At 40.9% G+C, this 21918-nt stretch overlaps 1 protein-coding gene across 1 annotated transcript in view; it reads left to right on the top strand.

The window, feature by feature from the left end:
* Positions 1–15733, top strand: part of TMEM123 (transmembrane protein 123) — a 59324-nt gene extending 43591 nt beyond the window's left edge. Inside the window, exons 3-5 of the mRNA XM_012455187.2 lie at positions 9726–10013; positions 10215–10368; positions 13202–15733. Coding sequence (XP_012310610.1) covers positions 9726–10013; positions 10215–10368; positions 13202–13226 — 467 coding nt within the window. The 3' untranslated portion in view covers positions 13227–15733. The remainder of the gene's footprint in view (positions 1–9725; positions 10014–10214; positions 10369–13201) is intronic.
* The last annotated feature ends 6185 nt before the right edge of the window (positions 15734–21918 follow it).

The following is a 21918-nucleotide window of genomic DNA, read 5'->3' as shown; positions in this document are numbered from 1 at the left end:
AGACGTGCATATCATATTAATAGAGTTTATTATCTTTTTTCTGGCCAGTACTTATATTGTAGAACTTCTTTTCTTTACTCTTACTTTCAATACTTTTAGCATTTCTGTATCTTATATTTAAGTTATATTACTTATAAACAGTTTATAGGTTTTTTTTAAATCCAGTCTGATCATCTCTGTCTTTTAAATGGCCTATTGATTCTACTTGCTTTTAATATACCTTTAATGTGATGTAGAGACTGAGCCTTGAACATGAGTAGAATTTCAACAGGGCTGACAATGGGTAGGAAGCAGTCCAGACACCAGAAGTAACATAACAAAGCAACAGAAATAAAAATGAATTGCATGCCAGGGGATAGGTGGGTAGATAGATCTTCCTGCTGGGGCAGAAGGATGGGTAGGCAGCAGAGGGTGACTGGGGACTTGTCTGTAATAGTGAAGAGTTTAGACAAATCTTGGGTGCCCCTCAACAGTATATGCTCCAGACTGTGCTACGTCCTTGCCCAGGTTGGAACATACGCTAGAAATTATCACGTTTTCCCAGAACTGTGTCTGACACTTTGATAGAATGAAATGAAAATATAAGACATAGTTCTTGCAGTTAATTCAAAAGATCTGGGAAAATATGCCAGATGTGTTGTTGTTTTCCCCACGAGCCAGTTCTCAGACATCAGCTGAGTGTCCTACAATCCAATTCAATTCTGACAGTATCTACTACCTATCTGGATTTAGCGTCAGATCCCACCAGTTAAAGGCTCAGCCCACAAGACTGCCCTCAGTTCAGATGCTAATTGCAAGTTCAGCTCTTGTACTCCTAAGTATAAAATCGGGGGTTCCCATGACCCCCTCCTTGGGTTAGGCAATTTGCTAGAATGACTCCCAGAACTCAAGAAAACACTTTATTTACATGTATTGGTTTATTATGGAGGATATAACTCAGGAGCAGCCAAATGGAAGAGATGCTTAGGGTAAGGTGGAGCTTAGGGTGAGGCAGATACGTGGAGGAACAGTATTCAGAGCTTCCGTACGCTCTGTAGGAACATCAGCTTCTCAGCACCTCCATGTCTTCACCAACCCAGGAAGGTTGTTTTTTTTTAATTTTGTTTTTGTTTTTGAGACAGAGTCTTGCTCTGTTGCCCAGGCTGGAGTATAGTGGCACGATCTCGGCTCACTGCAACCTCTACCTCCTGGGTTCAAGCAGTTCTCCTGATTCAGCCTCCTGAGTAGCTGGGATTACAGGCATGCACCACCACGCCTGGGTAATTTTTGTATTTTCAGTAGAGACAGAGTTTCCCCATGTTGGTCAGGCTGGTCTTGAACTCCTGACCTAATGATCTGCCTGCCTCAGCCTCCCAGAATGCTGGGATTCACAGGCGTGAGCCACCACGACTGGCCAGTACAGGAGTTTTTATAGAGTTTAATTTCTAGCTTTCCCAGAGGTTGATGGGTGGGGCTGAAAGTTCCAACCCTCTAATCACCTGGTATTTCTGGTGAGGAGCCCAACCTGAGGCAATCTATGGGCCCTACCCTGTAGCACTTAATTAACCAAAAACTCCTGAGCACAAGAGAATCCTCATGAATAACAAAGGACACTGCCATCATTCAGGAAATCCCAAGGGTTTTAGGAACTCTGTGCCAGGAACCAGGGACAAAGAGCAAATGTATTTTGTATTATATCACACAAGATATAATACAATATTATTAATATTATTAAAGTAATATTAAAAGTTTGGAAAAATGAACAATGGGTCTTTAATAAGGAGTATGGGCTGGGCTTGGTGGCTCACGCCTGTAATCCCAGCACTTTGGGAGGCCGAGGCGGGTGGATCGCGAGGTCGAGACCATCCTGGCCAACGTGGTGAAACCCTGTCTCTACTAAAAATAGAAAAAATTAGCCGGGCGTGGTGGTGCATGCTTGTAGTCCCGGCTACTCGGGAGGCTGAGGCAGGAGAATCGCTTGAAACCAGAAAATGGAAGTTGCAGTGAGCCAGGATCGCAACTGCGCTCCAGCCTGGCAATAGAGTGAGACTCTGTCTCAAAAATAAAATAAAGAAAAAGGAATATGCCTGAGGAGGAAGTGAAAATCGAACTGGCCCCTGGCATACATGCTGTAACTGTATTGTTTCCTTGTTGTCCTTACTAGACCACCAACTCCATGCTGGTAAGGATCACATCTCTTCTGTGGCTGCAGAGCCTCGTACATAGTTCTTGGTACAGAGAAGTTACTAAATAAGTATGTGGAAATGAATGAGGGAGGAGCAAGCTGCCAGCCTAACAGGAGAGTGTTAAGGAGGAAGAGCAGAGTGAATTCTGCTCCCTGGAGAGCGAGGATGCCAGGATGAGAGGCTTGTGGAGTTTTGAGCAGGAACAGAGGGAAAATATCAGTCTAGCCTGATGTCCTTGTGGCTGTCAGTCATGCCTTATCTTTGTCACTAGTAGGGGTTATTAATTGTGAATTGAGTCTGTGGAAATGGAATGGAATGGGGAAGACCTATGGGAAAAGCATAAGGAAGCTTGGACACTGTCTGTACTGCTCAGTCAGCTCTGCCCATCTGGTAGTCTCATGCCCTAGGAAGCCAGATTGCTTTTGTCAACCTCTGCTCTGCTGCTTTCCAGTTCAGTTCCAGTTCTGAGAATGAACAGGATCACCCTTCAGAATGTTTCCTTACACAGACCTGGACTGGGTCTCAGTTGTTAGTTCTCATTGTCCTTAAGACAGGTCATTGTCGCTTTAACTACCTCTTTCATTTCTTGCCAGAGGAAACAAATTTTCTGTTTATGTTCACAGATTTCAGTGAAATGAATGATAGTTTAAAATGCGGTAGTAAATTTACTACAGATATACTGTAACTTACTGGAATCCCTAATTGTTACTTTTCTGTGATCACATATATTCCATTGTTTTTCCCTTTTAAAATTTTAGTTGTTGAGTTAAAAAATTTAGAAATTTATAAAACATTTTCAGAAAATGTACAGTTCTTTATCATGATGATACTTTTTAAGCTCAATTTTCTCTTAGATTTAGTATTACTTTTTAATCTAGATTTAATATCTAGGTTTTTTTTTTTTCCCCCCTGAGAGACAGAGTCTTGTTCTGTTGCCCAGGCTAGAGTGTAGTGGCATGATCTTGGCTCACTGCAACCTCTGCCTCCTGGGTTCAAGCGATTCTCCTGCCTTAGCCTCCCTAGTAGCTGGGACTACAGGCATGCGCCACCACGCTCGGCTAATTTTTGTATTTTTAGTAGAGACAGGGTTTCACCGTGTTGGCCAGGCTGGTCTCGAACTCCTGACCTCAGCTGATCTGCCCACCTTGGCCTCCCAAAGTGCTGGGATTACAGGCATGAGCCACCATACCTGGCCTGTCTAGGATTTTGTTAACGTCATTTTTTTTTAAATTCAGATTCTCAATTGTGTGTATTTTTGATCCCCAGGTAATTTGAATTCAGAAGAATGTTTAGAATAAGTCTTTGACTCTGTGCAGTGAGGAAAGGCCTCTTTACTTTCTAAACAATGTATGTTTATGGAATTACACTGATACTTAGTTGATGGCGTAAGGTTGTACTATTCTATAGGAAAGAGATTCTCAAGGTTTTCCTGTTTTAAAAATTTCCAAACGCTGCATAAGAGTAGTTATTCTTAAATTTACTCAAGCTGCAGACCATTCTTAGAATCACAGACCCCTCAAAATAACTATAGCACCAGAAATCTATGATCCATGTCTTGAATAGCTCAGTACTTCTGAGAACTAAAATAGGAAACCCAAACTAGCTACTGTCCCATTTAAAAATAACTATGAGATTTAAAAAAATTGGATGTTTATTTTCAACTCTAGTTTAAGTGTATATTTGATGCTCTGATGAAAACAAATTGTCGTCCTTTGAAATATTTAGGTTAAAGGAAAACAATGGCACTTAGATATTTTTGGACTCAAGGTTACAGGAATAAGGTTAAGTTATTTCAACACAGCAGAGAGTAAGATAGTCGGAATGAATCCAGACTTTGAGTACTTTTACTTCAAACTAGAAAAATGGACTGCTTCAGAGTGTCCTTGGCTTTGTTGCAACATGGTGGCTGGCTGGCTAGTATTAACAGGAAAAGGTCTGGGCCTCGGTTTTTTCTTTTTAGATGTTTGCATTGATAAACCAAAAATATCCCAATAGTGTCTTCTTCCATATGATGTTATTCGGATGGTAGTTATGGTAACTGTGGGAGCTCAAAGACCTCACAGTAGTACCTCCTCCTCAGCCTCCCATAGGGAATTGTACAATGCACCTCTGTAGGGGAGTTACATTTAATGAAACTAATGGTTAAAAAGAATTAATTGAGCTCTTCTCAGGCACTGTGGGAGATGCTCAACACAGATTATGTCAGTGAATTCTCCCAAATTCTTGTGATAGCCCTGATTTATAGACGAGGAATGGTTGTGAATCTCAGAAAAATTAGGTAACTTCCCTAAGGTACCCAAGCAGGTAAATTGCTGAGCTGATCCAGAGCTTGAGCTTAAACTCACCATGCATGGGAAGTATCACCAGGCTTGGTAAAGAGAAGAGCTCAACAAGTGGAAGCTCTAATTCTAATCACAGAAAAATTAGGAGTAGTCATTTTACCACCAAACAGGAATGGAGAACTGATTGGGCTGTTGGAATATATTTTTTACAGCAGTCCCGGCCATCACTCATAGCCATGTGTACATTCTTTGTCTTTCATTGTGGGCTGAACCCTGCAGCTGCTGGGAAGGAAGGTGCATGAATGCTGTTATTAGAGCCCTTCACTTCATTTTTCCTGTAATTATGTTAGTTGAAACCTCTGATTGACATCTATAGATGATCTGAACTTTCATTAAAACAAGTTTTGTGAGTAGTTTGACGAGTATTTATGGACTTAATTCATATCATGGTAACTGGTTTCAAAGATCTGCAAAAGGAACCAGCTCAATACAATCACTAGTGCCAGTTGTACTGTTGCATAGAGGTATACTTTTTATAAATGAAAAAACCTTTGAAGCTGAGTGTATTAATTTGGTAGGGCTGCAGAAACAAAGTACCAGGAACTGGGTGGTTTAAACAACAGAAATTGATTGTCTCACAGTTCGGGAGGCTGGAGTTGGAGGTGAAGATGTGTTTGCAGGGTTGTCTCCTTCTGAGGGCTGTGAGAAAATCTGTTCTGTGCCTCTCCTCTGGCTTCTGGTATGGCAATCTCTGGCATTCCCTGGCTTGTAGAAACATTACCATGATCTCTTCCTTCATCTTCACAGGGTGTTCGCCCTGTGTGTTTGTGTGTCTGTCTCCAAATTTTCCATTTTAATAAGGACACCAACCATAATGGATAAATAAGCCTACCCTAATGACTTAATGATCTTTGTAAAGAGTCTCTCTCCAAATAAGGTCACATTCTGAAGTGCTGGGAGTTAGGACTTCAATGTATGAATTTGGGCAGGGTGGAGAGGGGAACAATTCAACTCTTAACACTGAGCACGGCCAACTGTATATCACACACACCCTTTCTCTGGTGGCTCTACCCTCCCAACTGCCCTAGCTGAGGTGTTATAGAATGTCCAATTCACTGAATAAGTTCTATTTCATAGGGTGCAGCTCCTGTCCAGAATAATATGAAAATAATAAAACTACAGTGATTCAAAATTGAAACTTGTCCCTTCTGCCAGCCCAAGCCTGCTTCAGGCTTAGAAGCCTGCAGTGGGAAAGTTAATGTCGTTGGCTTCCTTCCTTGTTCCACCTCTTCTCCTCACTTCTGCTGTTTGCAACCCTTACAGAATCAGACCTAGAGAGGCTTAAGGGACAAAGGCTGTTCAGTTGATGGCTGGGATGTTTCATTTGGCACAGGTGCTTTCTGGATGGCAGATGTGTGCTTCTCCTTGTTCCTGGGAGATCCTCCTGCTAAGCCTCCCCCTTCAGCTCTCTCCATGCAGTGTGCCTCTCCTCCAGCTGGCCCTTGCTTTTGGTGCTCCACCCCCTACTAGTGACCTCCCCCTGTCTAAGCTGTACTCTCTTAGAAAACTATCTTTTTTAAAGCAACTCCATGTCAATTTGATTTGGTTCATGGGAAACAAGAACATTTGCTGTTAGTGGAGGTGTGATCTACTCCCAGTGCAGCCTTTTAAACTCAGCTGCTGGGTAGACAGAGCTCAGCCACAGTGTCTCACCTTTAGACTTACTGTTCAGGCTTGAATCAAATCCTACTGTCCATGTCCATCTAAGTCCGGTAGATGCTTGTCTAGCTCTTTAGGTAGTGCCCTAGAAGCCTTCCCAGGCAGATGTGAGGTGAAGGATAGCATTCTCCTCTTTTCCCACATAGACAGAGGCAGGAGTGGACACGTACACTCACACCCTCCAGCAACATATGCTCCTCAGACCTCTTCAACCTTAGCTTATAGGCGGCTAGAGGAGACTGAGTGGCTAAGATGAGCAGAGTTAGATAAAGCTTCACCCTTTGCAAGTCCCACATGGATGGGTCCATTCTGTGTCTCTATGCAGGTGTTAACTGTGCCACTCCAGAAGGTATCTCAACAGCTAAGGGAGAAGGAAGAAGACTAGAGTTGGTATAGTATCATTTGCAGAGGATAACAAATAACTGTTTCTTATTACAGAAGAAGACTGGGTCATCAAATGTGAATTTGGAGGGCATCCTTTAATTTCATTTAGACTTGTAAGCATCAGGAAACATATTTTAATACAAAATTTCTTATGTCTGTTTTGTCAATTTGTAGAAATTGACACAAATTTTTTTTCTTTCTTTCTTTCTGTTTTTGAGACGGGGATCTTGCTCTGTCGCCCGGGCTGGAGTGCAGTGGCATGATCTCGGCTCACTGCAACCTCTGCCAACTGGGTTCAAGTAATTCTCCTGCCTCAGCCTCCTGAGTACCTGGGATTACAGGCACCCCTCACCACCACACCTGGCTATTTTTTTTTTTTTTTTTTTTTTAAGTAGAGACGGGGTTTCATCATGTTGGCCAATCAGGCTGGTTGAATCCAAAAGCAGCACTGTGTTCATTGTTTTATTCTGCGGGATCATTCTGCTCTAAAGATACAATATAAACATTAGTTCTTTGCTGTATTTAATTTTATTGCAATATAATCCATTCAGCATTTTAAAATGTGATTACATCTCTATAGAAAATCAGATTTGGAATAAGAAAAGATTAGCTCAAGTTCATTGCATTCGTATTATTTACTTGGATAATTATTGTTAATTTGCCTATGTAGTATAAAAGCATTAATTCCTTAGGCCTTAAGAAAATAGATCATACTAGGTAGAAGAGATCACAGAGACCCAAAGTTGAAGAAAGTAGAAATTTCAGTAATAAAACCTGATATGCAGATAAGCAGCACTATTAAAACCAACTTGTATTGACAGTTAAGTCAAAAATAAATATAGGGGCCAGGCACGGTGGCTCACGCCTGTAACACCACCACTTTTGGAGGTCGAGGTGGGTGGATCATTTAATGTCAGGAGTTTGAGACCAGCCTGGCCAACATGGTGAAACCCTGTCTCTACCAAAAATAGAAAAATTGGCTGGGCTTGGTGGCACATGCCTATAATCCCAGCTATTCAGGATGCTGAGGCAGGAGAATCGCTTGAACCTGTGAGGCAGAGGTTGCAATGAGCCAAGATTGTGCCACTGCATTCTGGCCTGGGTGACAGAGTGAGACTCCGTTTCAAATAAATAAATGTCAATATATCTGTCTTTCAAGAATAAGCCTAAAATAGTTGTGGAGGACAGGATAATATATGAAGTATCACTTGGTACTTGACGGCAGTGGCGGGACAAGGAACCTAAAGACATTGGTACTGCTTTCACTGGGAAAGGAGAAGGGAGGCCCGGTGGTTAATTCTTTGTACCTTAAGTATTTGGACATAAAGAATAAAATGGGAGTATATAGGTGTCTTATTCCATTTTGTGTTGCTATAAAAGAATATCTGAGACTAGGTAATTGATAAAGAAAAGGTTTATTTAGCTCAATGTTCTTCAGGCTGGGAAAGTTCTGCAAGCCCTGGTTTCTGGGGAGGGTTTTCATAAAGCTGTGTCACACAACATAGCAGAGAAGGTCAAAGGGGAAGTGGATAACTGCAAAGATAGAGGAGCATCCTGGCTTTATAACAGCCCCCATTCATGGGAACTCATCCATTTTCACGGGAACCAATCAGTTTCATCACAGCGAGAACTCCCTCACTACTACGTGAAGGGCATCAAGCCATTTATGAGGGACCTGCCACCATGATTCAGATGCCTCCCACTAGGCTCCACCTCCCAAGACTGCCACGTTGGAGATCAAATTTCAGTATGAGTTTTGATAGGGACAAAACAAATCCAAACCATAGCAGTAGAAAACCAATAAACCTGAAAATAAACTATGAGATAGGAAATGAATATAGAAATATATTACATCATATTAAATGGACAAAGACATATTAAAAGCTTTCATTCCCTAGACATTGTATACTAATAGGACCTATAGTTGTAAACATTAAATTGTGGAGTTACAAAGATGCAATACGAAATAATACTAACACAGAAAGGTTTGCTTCTGGTTATATGCCATATTTTATACAAAAAGAAGGAAACCTCTAGTGGATGAAAACAAAAGTAATCGAAGTTTTTAATGAGTATTGGCCAAGCATGGTGGCTCATGCCTGTAATCCCAGCACTTTGGGAAGCCAAGGCGGGTGGATCACTTGAAGTCAGGAATTCAAGACCAGCCTGGCCAACGTGGTGAAACCCCATCTCTACTAAAAATACAAAAATTAGCCTGGCCTGATGGCAGACGCCCATAATCCCAGCTACTTAGGAGACTGAGGCGAGAGAATTGCTTGGACCCAAGAGTCAGAGAAGGTTGCAGTGAGCCGAGATCATGCCACTGCACTTCAGCCTGGTGACAAAGTGAAACTAAGTCTCAAAAAAAAAAAAAAAATTTATTTTAAGGAGCATTAACAAGAGTGGTACCTATTTGTTTTTGTACCTCATACCCACCCAAAAAGAAAAACTCAGTTTCAGGTACGAGCTAAGGTGGTGTTTGAGTTGTGTATTTTAAATCATCACTGATTTTTCTTTCATACAAAATTGGCTTTCAGATTTTTAAAACTTTCACAGATAGTTTTAGAACTGTCCTTCCAGCTATGGGAAATCATTATTAGCCAGTATAACAACTAGCCACATTCTGTGATGGTATTTCACTTCCTAATGCATTGTGGGAAGTTGGGCTTTACTCTTAAAAACTCAATTGCACTTCCATCCTGCCAGAGGGCTTAGAAACATGCAGCTACCGATTTATTGTCCTCAAAGCCCCTAGAAGGTATAGCAGAGAACTGGAAATTTAAAAATCATTTTATACTTGTTAATTTATCCATCCATTTAACAGTTATTTGTTGAAAGCTTCTTATGTGATAAACAAGTATGTTGAGATGTTCAGACAGAGTGATTAAGACATGTCCCTGCGCTGAAGGAACTCAATCTTCTAGGGTTTTTTTCTTCATATCTTCCCCCAAATTTTTAACTTTATATAAATTTAGACTTGGTTTCTGTTGAGTGTTTTAGTACTTTGAGACATTTTATTGCAGTACAGTGCAATGTATTAATGGGCTAAGTATATTAAATGTTGCTCTATTTGTAAGATCTCTTGCTTTGTCTGTGACCATGAAAGTCTCAGTGAAAAGGGATCTTATTCCCTAAATCATAGCTCTGGTTTAAATGTTTCTCGACATTATTGCAGAGACTCTCCAACATGTGTCTTCTGACCATGCAAATGAAACTTCCAACAGCACTATGAAACTATCAACTCCAGCTGCCTCAGTCCCCAGCAATAAGACAGTCATCACCATGAAACCCACAGCAGCAGCTAATACGACAACACCAAGGATGGTCTCAACAAATACGACTGCCACCTTCAAGTCTACACCCAAAACAACAAGTGTTTCACAGAACACATCTCAGATAGCAACATCCACGATGACCATAGCCCACAATAGTTCAGTGACATCTGTTTCTTCATCAGTAACAAGTATGTATTAAAGTTGACCTGTTTTTCCTATGCTGCAAGTAGTTAAATGCCACATTTAGGTCATTATCTTATCTGGCAAAAACATATAGAAATTTTATATGCCTAGATTTCCCTTAAATCCTAGTTTTAGAAAATCAGCATTCTAATTATGATGTTAAAAAAAAAAAGCACTAAAGGCTTTTTTGTTTTGTTTTGTTCTAGTTACAGCAACTATGCATTCTGAAGCAAAGAAAGGATCCAGATTTGATACTGGGAGCTTTGTTGGTGGTATTGTATTAACGCTGGGAGTTTTATCTGTTCTTTACATTGGATGCAAAATGTACTACTCAAGAAGAGGCATTCGGTATAGAACCATGTAAGTTTTGAATGGCCAGGACTTAAAAAAAAAATTGTTTCTGCACATCTTTAATTATGATAGAATATCAGGCAGGTGTTCATTTCAGTGATGAATAATTGGTAGATTTATGAGTTATATTCCCATTAACCCTCTTGGCCCAAAGTAAATTGTTTATGTACAAGCTTGTGATTTTAATTATTTGCAAATGAAAATGATGCATGTACTTACAAAAATGTATTTTACTATTGTCAAACATACTTTACAGGAGACCAGAGTTAACCCACCCTGAAATTTTCACTTACTCATACCACTAATCATAAGAAATACCAGTTCTCAGCAGGCTGTTGACTTAATATGTCTGTGTCCATTGTAGTACTAAATAGCATCCTTGGTAAAAACATGGCTTTTGCTTTCCATGACAAAGATAAACAAAAGAAATTCCTCTGACAGCCTCATTGTCCCTGATAATTTAAATGAGTGGTTAGTATAAATAATATAATTTATCACTTTATCTGTAGCAAAACTGTCTTTTTTGATGTGCATTATCAATAAGACCTAATCAACAAACTATGTTTACCCTACATATACTCTCTAGGTCTTATGGTTTGGGAATATATCCAAACTTTGGTTGTGCCAATAGTCCTTTCGGTTTTTGTTTTTTGAGTCTTACATGTTGTCTTAGTTCACACTGATACAACAAAGTATCATACAGCTGGGTGCCTTAAACAACGGGCATTTATTTCTCACACTTCTGGAGGCTTGGAAGTCCAAGATCAGGGTGCCAACACGTTTCAGTTCTGCTAATGGCCTTCTTCCAGGTTGCATCCCACCAACTTCCCATTGTATCCTCACATGGCAGAAAGAAACTAGCTAGTTCTCTGACCCTTACTTGTAAGGGTATTAATTCTGTTCAAGGGGGCCCCACCCTCATGACTTAAATACCCCTCCAAGTCCCCACTTCAAAATATCATCACACTGGGATTAGGATTTCAACAAACCATTCCTTCTTTTGCATATATGCAAGAGCTAATTCATTTTTAAAAATTGTTAATATATATAAATACCATCGAACAGATGACCTTTTCCAAAATTTGCTCTGGGGGTTAACATTTAACATACATGTGTCCCACACACAGAATTCCCATATCAAAAAGTTTGGGAAATGTTCAATTGAATAAACCAAACAAAAACAGTTTACTGTAAGACTGCTCTAAGCCTTTAAAATGCTGATTTACATTATGATTTTACAGGAAGGAATACAGTATGAATTATTTCCCAAATTTTTAACCAAAATACTTGTTGAATGAATAAATCCTTCCTCCTGCCCCTTTTCAAGGGGAGCTAATACTGTCTGTCTCTTGGAACTAGTATTGTGTGGAATACATTTTGGAAAATGTTGGAATAGGCCATTGGAGGGACTCTTCCAGTTTTGACACTACATACAATTCAGTACACATAAAAGCAAATCAAACTTCTGGACAAATTTGTAAGAAGTACTAAATAAGATGGAAAAGTTTCCCAAATTTTCAATTTATTGATATAAACTGAAAATAAACATCACATCATAAATGAAAATGGGATCTAACAGTTACATTACTAATACTTCAATGAAAATGATAATTTAAGAACAGATTTTATTTATTTTTTGAGATGGAGTTCCCCTTTTGTTGTCCAGGCTGGATGGAGTGTAATGGTGCAATCTCGGCTCACCGCAACCTCCACCTGCAGGTTCAAGTGATTGTCCTGCCTCAGCCTCCCCAGTAGCTGGGATTATAGGTGCCTGCCACCACGCCCAGCTAATTTTTGTATTTTTAGTAGAGATGGGGTTTTGCCATGTTGGCCAGGCTGGTCTCAAACTCTTGACCTCAGGGTGATGTGCCCACCTCGGCCTCCCAAAGTGCTGGGATTACAGCATGAGCCACCATGCCCAACTTTAAGAACAGATTTTTAAAAGTTATATTTAAATAAAATTACATTATATATATTTATCATATCAAATTCCCTTTAGCTTCCAAGATCAGATGAGATCAGACATCTTCACAGTGGTGTGGCTGTAGGCTCAAACTAATTTTAAAAGAATATCAAGGTGGTGTTTGGTCAGATTAAAGGCATATTCAGAAACATTCTTTCTTTTTTAAGATCAGTGTATGAAAGAATATATAAAGTATGACTTTTTAAAAAGAGTGCTTTGCAGTGGGCAGGTCTGGGTAAACCTACCCTTAAAGTCTAAGGAAGCTAAGAGGCCAAAGGAAAAGAGGCTGACATACCCAGTTTCTCAGAAACTTTTGTGTTTCTTTGAAACCTGGTCTGGCTCTGTCACCCAGGCAGGAGTGCAGTAGTATGATCTTGGGTCACTGCAGCCTCAGCCTCCTGGGCTCAGGTGACCCTCTCATCTCAGCCTGCTGAGTAGCTGGGACTACAGGCATGCAGTGCCACACCAGGCTAAATTTTAAAGTTTTTGTAGAGATGGCAGTCTCACCATTTTGCCTAGACTGGTCTCAAACTTTTGGGCTCAAATGATCCTCCGTTCTGACCTCCTAGAGTGCTGGGATTATAAGCGTGAGCCACTGTGCCCAGCTAGAAAGAAATATTTAATAGGGATTTACAAACAGAAGCCATGTCTGTGTCTCTGATGGCAGCAAGACAAGATGGTGGTTCCCCATTGCCATTAACCCTCAGATCCTTAACCACTACAGTATACTGGATACTTAAGGAACTTTACACAGAACAATGACAATTTTGGTTGTGAAGCTTGAAATTATCCTAATGTTACTTTACTAACAAATAGGAACATAAGTGGTTTTTGACAACAATACAAAACAAAGTAATTGTAACTTTTAATATATTACAGAGATGAACATGACGCCATCATTTAAGGAAATCATGGACCAAGGAAGGAAGACAGATTGATGCAGCCCTATCAATTAATTTTGGTTTATTAATAGTTTGAAACAATATTCTCTTCTTGAAAATAGCATAAAACAGGCCATGCATAAAATGTACAGTGTGTTACGTAAATATGTAAAGGATTCTTCAAGGTAACAAGGGTTTGGGTTTTGTAATAAACATCTAGAGCTTATAGAGAGTTAATGCAATGGTTTATATTCACTTTTAGCAAGTTCATCGTAAGACAAGTCCTATCTTTTTTTTTTTTTTGGTGGCATTGGTCACGTATGACCAGTAATTGAAAGACATCATCACTGAAAGACAGAATGCCATCTGGGCATACAAATAAGGAATTTGTCACAGCACTCAGGATTTTGAGTATCTTTGTAGCTCACACAAAGAACTTCAGTGCTTTTCGGAGCTGGATATATCCTAATTACTAATGCTACACAATAGAAATTATACAATCAAGTAAATCAGATCTGAAGCATAATTTAAGAAAAACATCAACATTTTTTGTGCTTTAAACTGTAGTAGTTGGTCTGGAAACAAAATACAACAAGAAAAAGAAAATTTTCAAATAAAACCCAAAGTAATACCTGTGCTTAGCCTTGTTAGAGATCCATTGGAGCACTGAAGAGCATATATTTTTATTAATAACTTCTTTTGAGCTTTCAATGTTGATGTAATTTTTGTTCTCTGTGTAATTTAGGCAAACCACAGTGTTTAAACATGATAATGTTTTAAAGACTTAGTTACTATTAAATAATCCTGGCATTATAGGGAAAAACTCCTAGAAGTTAGATTATTTGCTACTGTGAGAATATTGTCACCACTGGAAGTTACTTTAGTTCATTTAATTTTTATATTTCATGAATATTTTAAGAACTGTAGAGCTGCTTTCTAGAAATTTTAATGGAGTGTAAACACACCTAACTTTAAGAAAAAAAACCCTTGTATGATTTTCAAAATAACATTTATAATTTGATAGGTCATAACTATAGAGTAATGCTGTTTATTAAGCCAAGGATTGTGGGACTTCCCTAGACTACTAAACTTGCAGGACAAAAATGCTGTATTTTTTTTCATGCACTGTCAGTTTTACTCAGAGATTTGGGGAAATGACATTTTTATACTGAAACACCAACATTTTCTAATAAATTTTTAGGAAGTTTTGAGAGGAATTTTTAGACAGGACATGTTCTGCTTCCTGATCGGGCTCTTCCTTCAGATCCCTCCTCTTAGTCCATGCTGAAGGAGAGGTACTTTTAGATGCATTATGTTAATGAGAGAAAAAGCACAGTATTGCAGAGACACCAATATTAACCAATGTCATTTGGAGTGTTTTCAGTTTTATAGTTCATATTCCAGCACTCAAAACTCAGGGTCAAGTTTTAGCAAGAGAAGTATGTAGTCACAGTAAATACTAAGATTGCATTTCTATCTTAGAGGGCCAAAATAAATCACACCAGTTTCTGAAGGTCCCAAAAACAGCTCAGATGTCCTAATGAACATGTGCCTACATTTAATAGGAATGAAATAAAACTGTTGTGGTCAGCTTTTGGTTTGCAGAGAATGCTAGATAATAAGAATTTTGAAATGGATTGTTTCTACTTGCTGTGCATTATAACCAATAATCTGATGAATACAGAAAAAAAATCCAAAATATGGATATGATTAGATGTATGTAACGTGTAGAGTATAGAAGAAATTTTTTGAAAAATCAGTTTAGATTAGTTTGAAAAGAAATGTAGCTGATGGCTGAGTTGTATGTTGCTAACTTGGCCCTGACTGGTTATGCAACCATTGCTTCATTTCTTTGCAAAATGTAATATACTTTATACTAATCAAGGCCTTTTAAATTTGTCCACTGCATTCCTGGTATTTCACTACTTCAAGTCAGTCAGAACTTTGTGGACCGACCTGAAGTTTCTTCTTGAATACTTGTTTCTTTAGCACTTTGAAGATAGAAAAACCACTTTTTAAGTACTAAGTCATTTTTTGGTTTCAAATAGTTCAGTTATGTCTTTTCTCTGTATATAAGTAGTATAATTTGTTGCTTTCAAATGCCAGTACTTTCAATGCAGGTTTTTTTGTTGTTGTTATCTATAAAAATTGAAGGAAATGGTTATACAAAACAATATTTTGCTTTGGACCATATTTCCTAAGCATAAACTTACCTTCCTAATTATGTTTACTTAAGAAAATGCTCAATTTTGCTTGCATTCCTTGAGAATGTATTTATTTGAAGATCAAAACAATCCAGACGTATGTCTGTCTACCAGGCAGAAGCCGGTCTATAATCTTAAAATTTCCTTGAATAATCCATTAAAGGAATAATTCAAATACAGATAAACGAGTTGGCAGTATATTATAGTGATAATTATTTTCAGGAAAAAAATTAATCTCTTCTTTTCTTTTTATTATAATGACCAGCTTTTGGTATTTCATTGTTACCAAGATCTATTTTTAGAATAAAATTGTTCTCCATCTAAAAGTTTTAAGTGTGTGGTTTTGTTTCATTTCATTAAACTCAAGATAAATAGAAAACTCCCAAAATAAAAAGGTAGATTGTAAGTGTGGTTGTCTGGGTAAGGAGCAGCAGCACTACCTGGAAACTTAGAAAATGCAAATTCTTTGGTGTGTTCCTGTAATCCCAGCTACTCGGAAGGCTAAGGAAGGAGAATCACTTGAACTCAGAAGATGGAGGTTGTAGTGAGCTGAGATCACGCCACTGCCCTTCAGCCTGGGTGACAGAGTGAGACTCCGTCTCAAAAACAAAACTAGATATAATTTATATCTGAGAATGGATTTAAATATTAAGACAACCAAGGTAAAATGATGCCTTAAGAAAAAAAAAAAACTTTCTTTTGAGACTGAGTTTTGCTCTTATCACCCAGGCTGGAGTGCAATGGCATGATCTCTGCTCACTGTAACCTCTGCCTCCTGGGTTCAACTGATTTTTCTGCCCTGGCCTCCCTAGTAGCTGGGATTACAGGTGCCTACCACCACACCTAGCTAATACTAATACTTTTGTACTTCTAGTAGAGGCGAGGTTTCACCATGTTAGCCAGGCCAATCTCGAACTCCTGACCTCAGGTGATCTACCTGCTTCAGTCTCCCAAAGTGCTGGGATTACAGGTGTGAGCCACCATGCCCAGCCAAAAAAATTTTTAAGTGCCATCCTATAGGCAAGCTCTGATGTCAGATTGCTTGGGATTAAATGCTTGCTCTACTACATACTAGCTGTATGACCTTGGGTAAGTTGCTCGTCTTATCCTCCATGTCATCTGTAAAGTGGGGATGGTCCAGTATTTACTGCACAGGGTTACTGTATGAGGACTGTGTAAGATACTTCATGTATTTAGGAATCTGTCTTGCACAAGTGCTTTTAGAAAGTCTGACTAATCCTGAAAAGCCAATTTGCTGATACCCAAGAAAAAAAAAATACCCTCTTTGGATATTTGTTCACAACTCTGCCTTCCTCCTTGCCTTGCTATGGCTTCACAGGGGGCACAGTTTGCTCCCCCAACAACTTGAGGTGTGAGTGTGTGTCTTGGTTTTAGTCCATATGTATGAGAGTGGATGTAATAAACATCATGTCTGTTCTAGGGGGTAAAAAGCCTCCTAACTTTCAGTTAATCACTTCTTTAAAAATTATGTTATACCTACCAAAAAATGCACAAATCACAAGTATGTATTTTGGGAAGTGACATCACCAAAATGGAGTAGGAGACACCAGCCTTCATGCCCCGTCAAAAGAAATAGACTGCTATCCACAAACCAAAATAGCACTGGAGGGCTCAAGGGCAATTGTCTTTTAATATACGTATATATGTCTGTATGAATTAATGAACGGCAGGGTCTCTCTGTCTGTCGCCCGGGCTGGAGTGCAGTGGTGTGAAGCTCACTGCAGCCTCAAACTCCTGGTGGGAGGATCACTGAGTCTGAGGTGATCCTCCCACCTCAGACTCCCAAGTAGCTGGGACTCGGGTGCCACCATGCTTGGCTAAGTTTTTGGTGATTTTGTTTTTGTCTCTCAGTAGAAAAGGGGCCTCACTATGTTTCCCTGGGCTGGTCTTGAACTGCTGAGCTCAAGCGATCTTGCCTCAGTCTCCCAAACTGCCAGGATTACAAGCGTGAGCTATTGCACCAGCCTCAAGGGCCCACTGAAGAATGCAACAACCTAGTGGAGAATTTAAACAATATGTACATAAAGAATTGCTTATGAGATCAGAATTCCTGAGACATGAGGAGATGGCTGAGAAGAAAGGCAGGGGCTATCATCAGCCATGTGACTTGCTCTGCAGAGGATGCCACCTTCTTTTGCCACTAAGGTAACCAACAGCCATGGTCAGAGAAAGCTAGTTTGCAAGCCAGAGCCAAGATCTCTGTCCACACTCCAAACACTAACTCAGCTGTCACTGAGAGCCCACGCTCCAGACTGATTCCAAGGCTGGGCCGTGCACACCTATGCTGCAAACCGTAAAGCCACTGCCACAGTAAGGGAGTTTGCACCCCAGGCCCCAGAGTTAAGGTTTTTCTTTCTCTTTGTCTTTTTTTGAGACAGTTTCACTCTTGTTGCCCAGGCTGGATTGCAATGGTGCGATCTCAGCTCACCGCAACCTCTGCCTCCTGGGTTCAAGCGATTCTCCTGCCTCCCAAATAGCTGGGATTACAGGCATGTGCCACCACGCCTGGCTAATTTGTATTTTTAGTAGAGATAGGGTTTCTCCATGTTAGGCTGGTCTTGAACTCATGACCTCAGGTGATTTGCCTGCCTCATCCTCCTAAAGTGCTGGGATTATAGGCGTGAGCCACTGCACCCGGCCTAGAGCCAAGGTTTCTCTATGTGTTTACACCCTGGAGACCAGCTCAGTCGTCATAAAGGGCTAGGCCTTGCCCCAACCCTAAAGCCATTGGAGCTGTGTGCACACTTGTCCCTGCCCGTTTCACAGCTCCCATACTTCACATACCATTAGCAACTGTCGAGGGTATCTGCCCTGGGCACCAGTGCCATTACCACCCCAGAACTACAGTCCCCTTACACATGCTGCTCTGTGGGTGTCACTCACAGACATCAGCTCCATTGCCACCTCAAGTGGGCTTGCATGCCAGACCCAGTGTCAAGAAGGATCCCTACAAAAGAGTTCCATGACGCCACAGACATGGCAGAGGGAGCTAAGGAGCTACCTGGTGACCACACAGAGGTCCTTTGAACTTGCATAGAACCACAAAGGCATCCATGTGCTGGACAACTTCAGCAAAGTGTGACTCTGGGCACTAACCCCCAAGACTCTACGTCCTACCCTGAGCTGTTGCAGCTGCTGCTGTCTGCCAGGCCAGGGAGTGAGCAGGGTCCAGGCACTCTCTTATGTGCCACAAAGGCTACATCTGAGCATCCCCCATGCCTGTTCATCCCTCCCAAGACTGCCTGCCTGGCCATTCCCATGGCTTGTTGGGAAAGGAAGGGATGGGGGTGGGCGAACCTGACCCCACAGTGTAGTCCACCATTCCCCATCTGAGTGTTTTGTTGGCAGCCTGGGGGCAATCTGCTCCTCCCTATCACAGCTAGTGCTTGAGCCCAAGGGGCCAGCAGGGTACTGGTTCCCCAGGACTCAAGTACACCATCCAGGAGCATGGAGACTTGTGATCTGATCTCAAGCGGGTAGGAGCCCCCACTATCAGAACACAGAGAGGAGCATGGTGTGGGATCATCATGCAGTGGCAGAGGAGCATGGTGGCCCTCCCTCCACAAGACTAGACCAGGAGGAAGGGTATGGCCTAATAACCATGGTTTCTGCTAGGCAATCTGAATGCAGTTGGCTTGGGACTAGCTTAACCATTCTGTCCTGCTGCTGATAGCTAGATACTGTAGAACTGCCAGCTCAGGAGTGTTGAGAGCAGGGTGGGTCTCACTGCAATGTGGTACAGTGAAAACCCTGGACTGTTCCAATTCCCCTGAATGGGCTTTGTGGCACAGGAGAGGTACCTCCAGCCTCTCTGGAAGACATCCCCAATGGCCTAGAAGCTGACCCTAGAACCTTGCCAGCCACCTTGGCAGCAGAGCTGGGATGGGGACCACTGGGAACCCCATGGGCCCACTCATTGCCTAGGAACTCTGATACCTCTCCTAATTAACAAAGCCAAGTAAAAATTTTACACCATCGCGACTACCTTGTGCCTGCAAGCGTGAGCTACTGGCTGGGAGGTCAACCTCCATGGCCTATCACTTCTACTGACCCTCTTGAACAGTGCTTGGCCAGCTCTTGCCCGCAAGCACCACCTACTGGCCAGTAGAGTGAACTGCACAACCCAATGTAATTCCTGCGGACAACAGTACACAGCTCTGGAGAACAGGATAAACCTCCAACCCCTCCACCTCTCCATCTCTGTAGGAGACAGTGAGCCTGCTCACACGCACAGTACACCACTATTACAACCTAAAAACAACCAGCATTTGAGAAAACCACTACATTAAGGCTATTGGTAAATTAATTCAGAGCTTTGGCCCCCTAAAAACAAAGAGAAGTGGACTATGCACTTACCTTGTAATGCTCTACTTCAGGAATGAAGGTGAGATAAAGACTCTCAAATAAAAGCTGCGACAGTTCATCCCCGCTAAACCTGCCTTATAAGAAATGTTAAAGAAATTCTTCAAGCTGAAAGAAAAGGATGCTAATTATTAACAGGAAAACATGAATATAAAATCCATTGGTTAAAAAGTAAGTACATAGTCAACACAGAATACTCTAATACCATAATGGTGGTTTGCAAATCAACTTATATCATTAGTATGAAAGTTAAAAGACAAAACTTTAGGCCGGGCACGGTGGCTCACATGTGGAATCCCAGTACTTTGGGAGGCCAAAGTGGGCGGATCACCCGAGGTCAGGAGTTCGAGACCAGCCTGGCCAACATGGCAAAACCCCGTCTCTATTAAAAACACAAAAATTAGCTGGGTGTGGTGGCCTGCACCTGTAATCCCAGCTACTCAGGAGGCTGAGGCAGGGAGAATGGCTTGAACCTGGGAGGTGAAGGTTGCAGTGAGCTGATATTGTGCCACTGCACCCCAGCCTGGGCAACAGAGCGAGAATATGTCTCCAAAAAAAAAAAAAAAAAAAAGACACAACTTTAAAAAATAATGGCTACAATAATTTGTTAAAGGATATACGATATAAAAAGATACAAATCGTGACATCAAAAACATAGGGAGCACAGAGTAAAAGTATACAGTTTTAATGCAACAAAAATTATTAGTCTGAAATATCCTGTTGTTTTATGTAAGCCTCATGGTAACCACAAACTAAAGCCAAGAGGAGATGCACAAAAAGTAAACAGTAAGGAGCCAGGTGTGGTGGCTCATGCTTGTAATCCCAGCACTTTGGGAGGCTGAGGTGGGTGGATCACGAGGTCAGGAGTTCAAGACCAGCCTGGCCAACATTAGCCAGGCATGGTCGTGTGTACCTGTAATCCATCCCAGCTACTTGGGAGGCTGAGGCAGGAGAATTGCTTGAACCGGGATGGAGGCAGAGGTTGCAGTGAGCCATGCTCACACCACTGCACTCCAGCTTGGGCTACAGAACGAGACTCTGTCTCAAAAAAAAAAAAAAAAGAGTAAACAGTAAGGAATGGAAGCATGCCACTACAGAAAATCATCTAATCACAAAGGAAGACAGCAAGAGAGGAAGAAACAGACGGTCTACTGAACAATCAAAAAACAATTAACAAAATTGCAGTAGTGAGTCCTTATTTATCAATAATTATCTTGAATGTAAATGGGTTAAATTCTCTGATATGGTTTGTATATTTGTTCCCTCCAAATGTCATGTTGAAATGTGACCTCCATTATTGAAGGTGGGGGCCTGGTGGGAGGTGAGTCATTGAGGTGGATTTCTCATGGAAGGGTTAGCGTTATCCCCTTGGTGACAAGTGAGTTCTTGTTCGGAGTTCATGTGACATCAGGTTTTTAAAAAGATTGTGGCACCTCCCCCCTCTTTCTTCCTCTCGCCATGTGACATGTGACTTTACCTTCTACCATGAGTAAAAGCTTCATGAGGCCCTCACCAGACGCTGAGCAGATGCTAGCACCATGCTTCCTGTATAGCCTGCAGAACTGTGAGCCAATTAAGCCTTTTTCCTATTTAAATTACCCAGTCTTAAGTATTCCTTTATAGCAGCACAAAATAGAGGAACACACTATCATATAAAAAGATGCAGAGCAGTGAATGGATAACGGAAAACAAGACCCAACTACATGCTGCCTACAAGGACACACGTGGTTTAAAAAAGAAGGGATGGAAAAAAGATAGTCCACAAAAATGGAAACCAAGAATGCAGAAGATGCTATAGTTTTATCAAATAGAATAGACTTTAATTCAAAAACTGCAAAAAGAGACAAGTATATGACAAAGGGGTGAATTCTGCCAGAGGATGTAACAACTGTAAATATATATGCTCCCAACATCAGACCACCTAAATACGGTCGTACCTCCGTATCTTGGGGGACTGGTTCCCCCTGGCAGATACCAAAAGACACACATATTCAAGTCCCATAATCAGCCCTGCAGAACTCTGCAGATACAGATTTTGCATTCCACGAATACCATATTCTTTATACAGGTTTGGTTGCAGATGTGAAACCTGCTGATACAGGGGGTCAACTGTATTTACTGCAAAAAT

Source organism: Aotus nancymaae, unplaced genomic scaffold (genome assembly GCF_030222135.1).
Source record: "Aotus nancymaae isolate 86718 unplaced genomic scaffold, 86718_ANA_hifiasm-v0.15.2.pri h1tg000012l, whole genome shotgun sequence".
NCBI classification, from domain to species: Eukaryota; Metazoa; Chordata; class Mammalia; order Primates; family Aotidae; genus Aotus; species Aotus nancymaae.
Note: the sequence above shows the minus strand (reverse complement) of the source record. Positions and strands in the feature narration are given on the sequence as shown.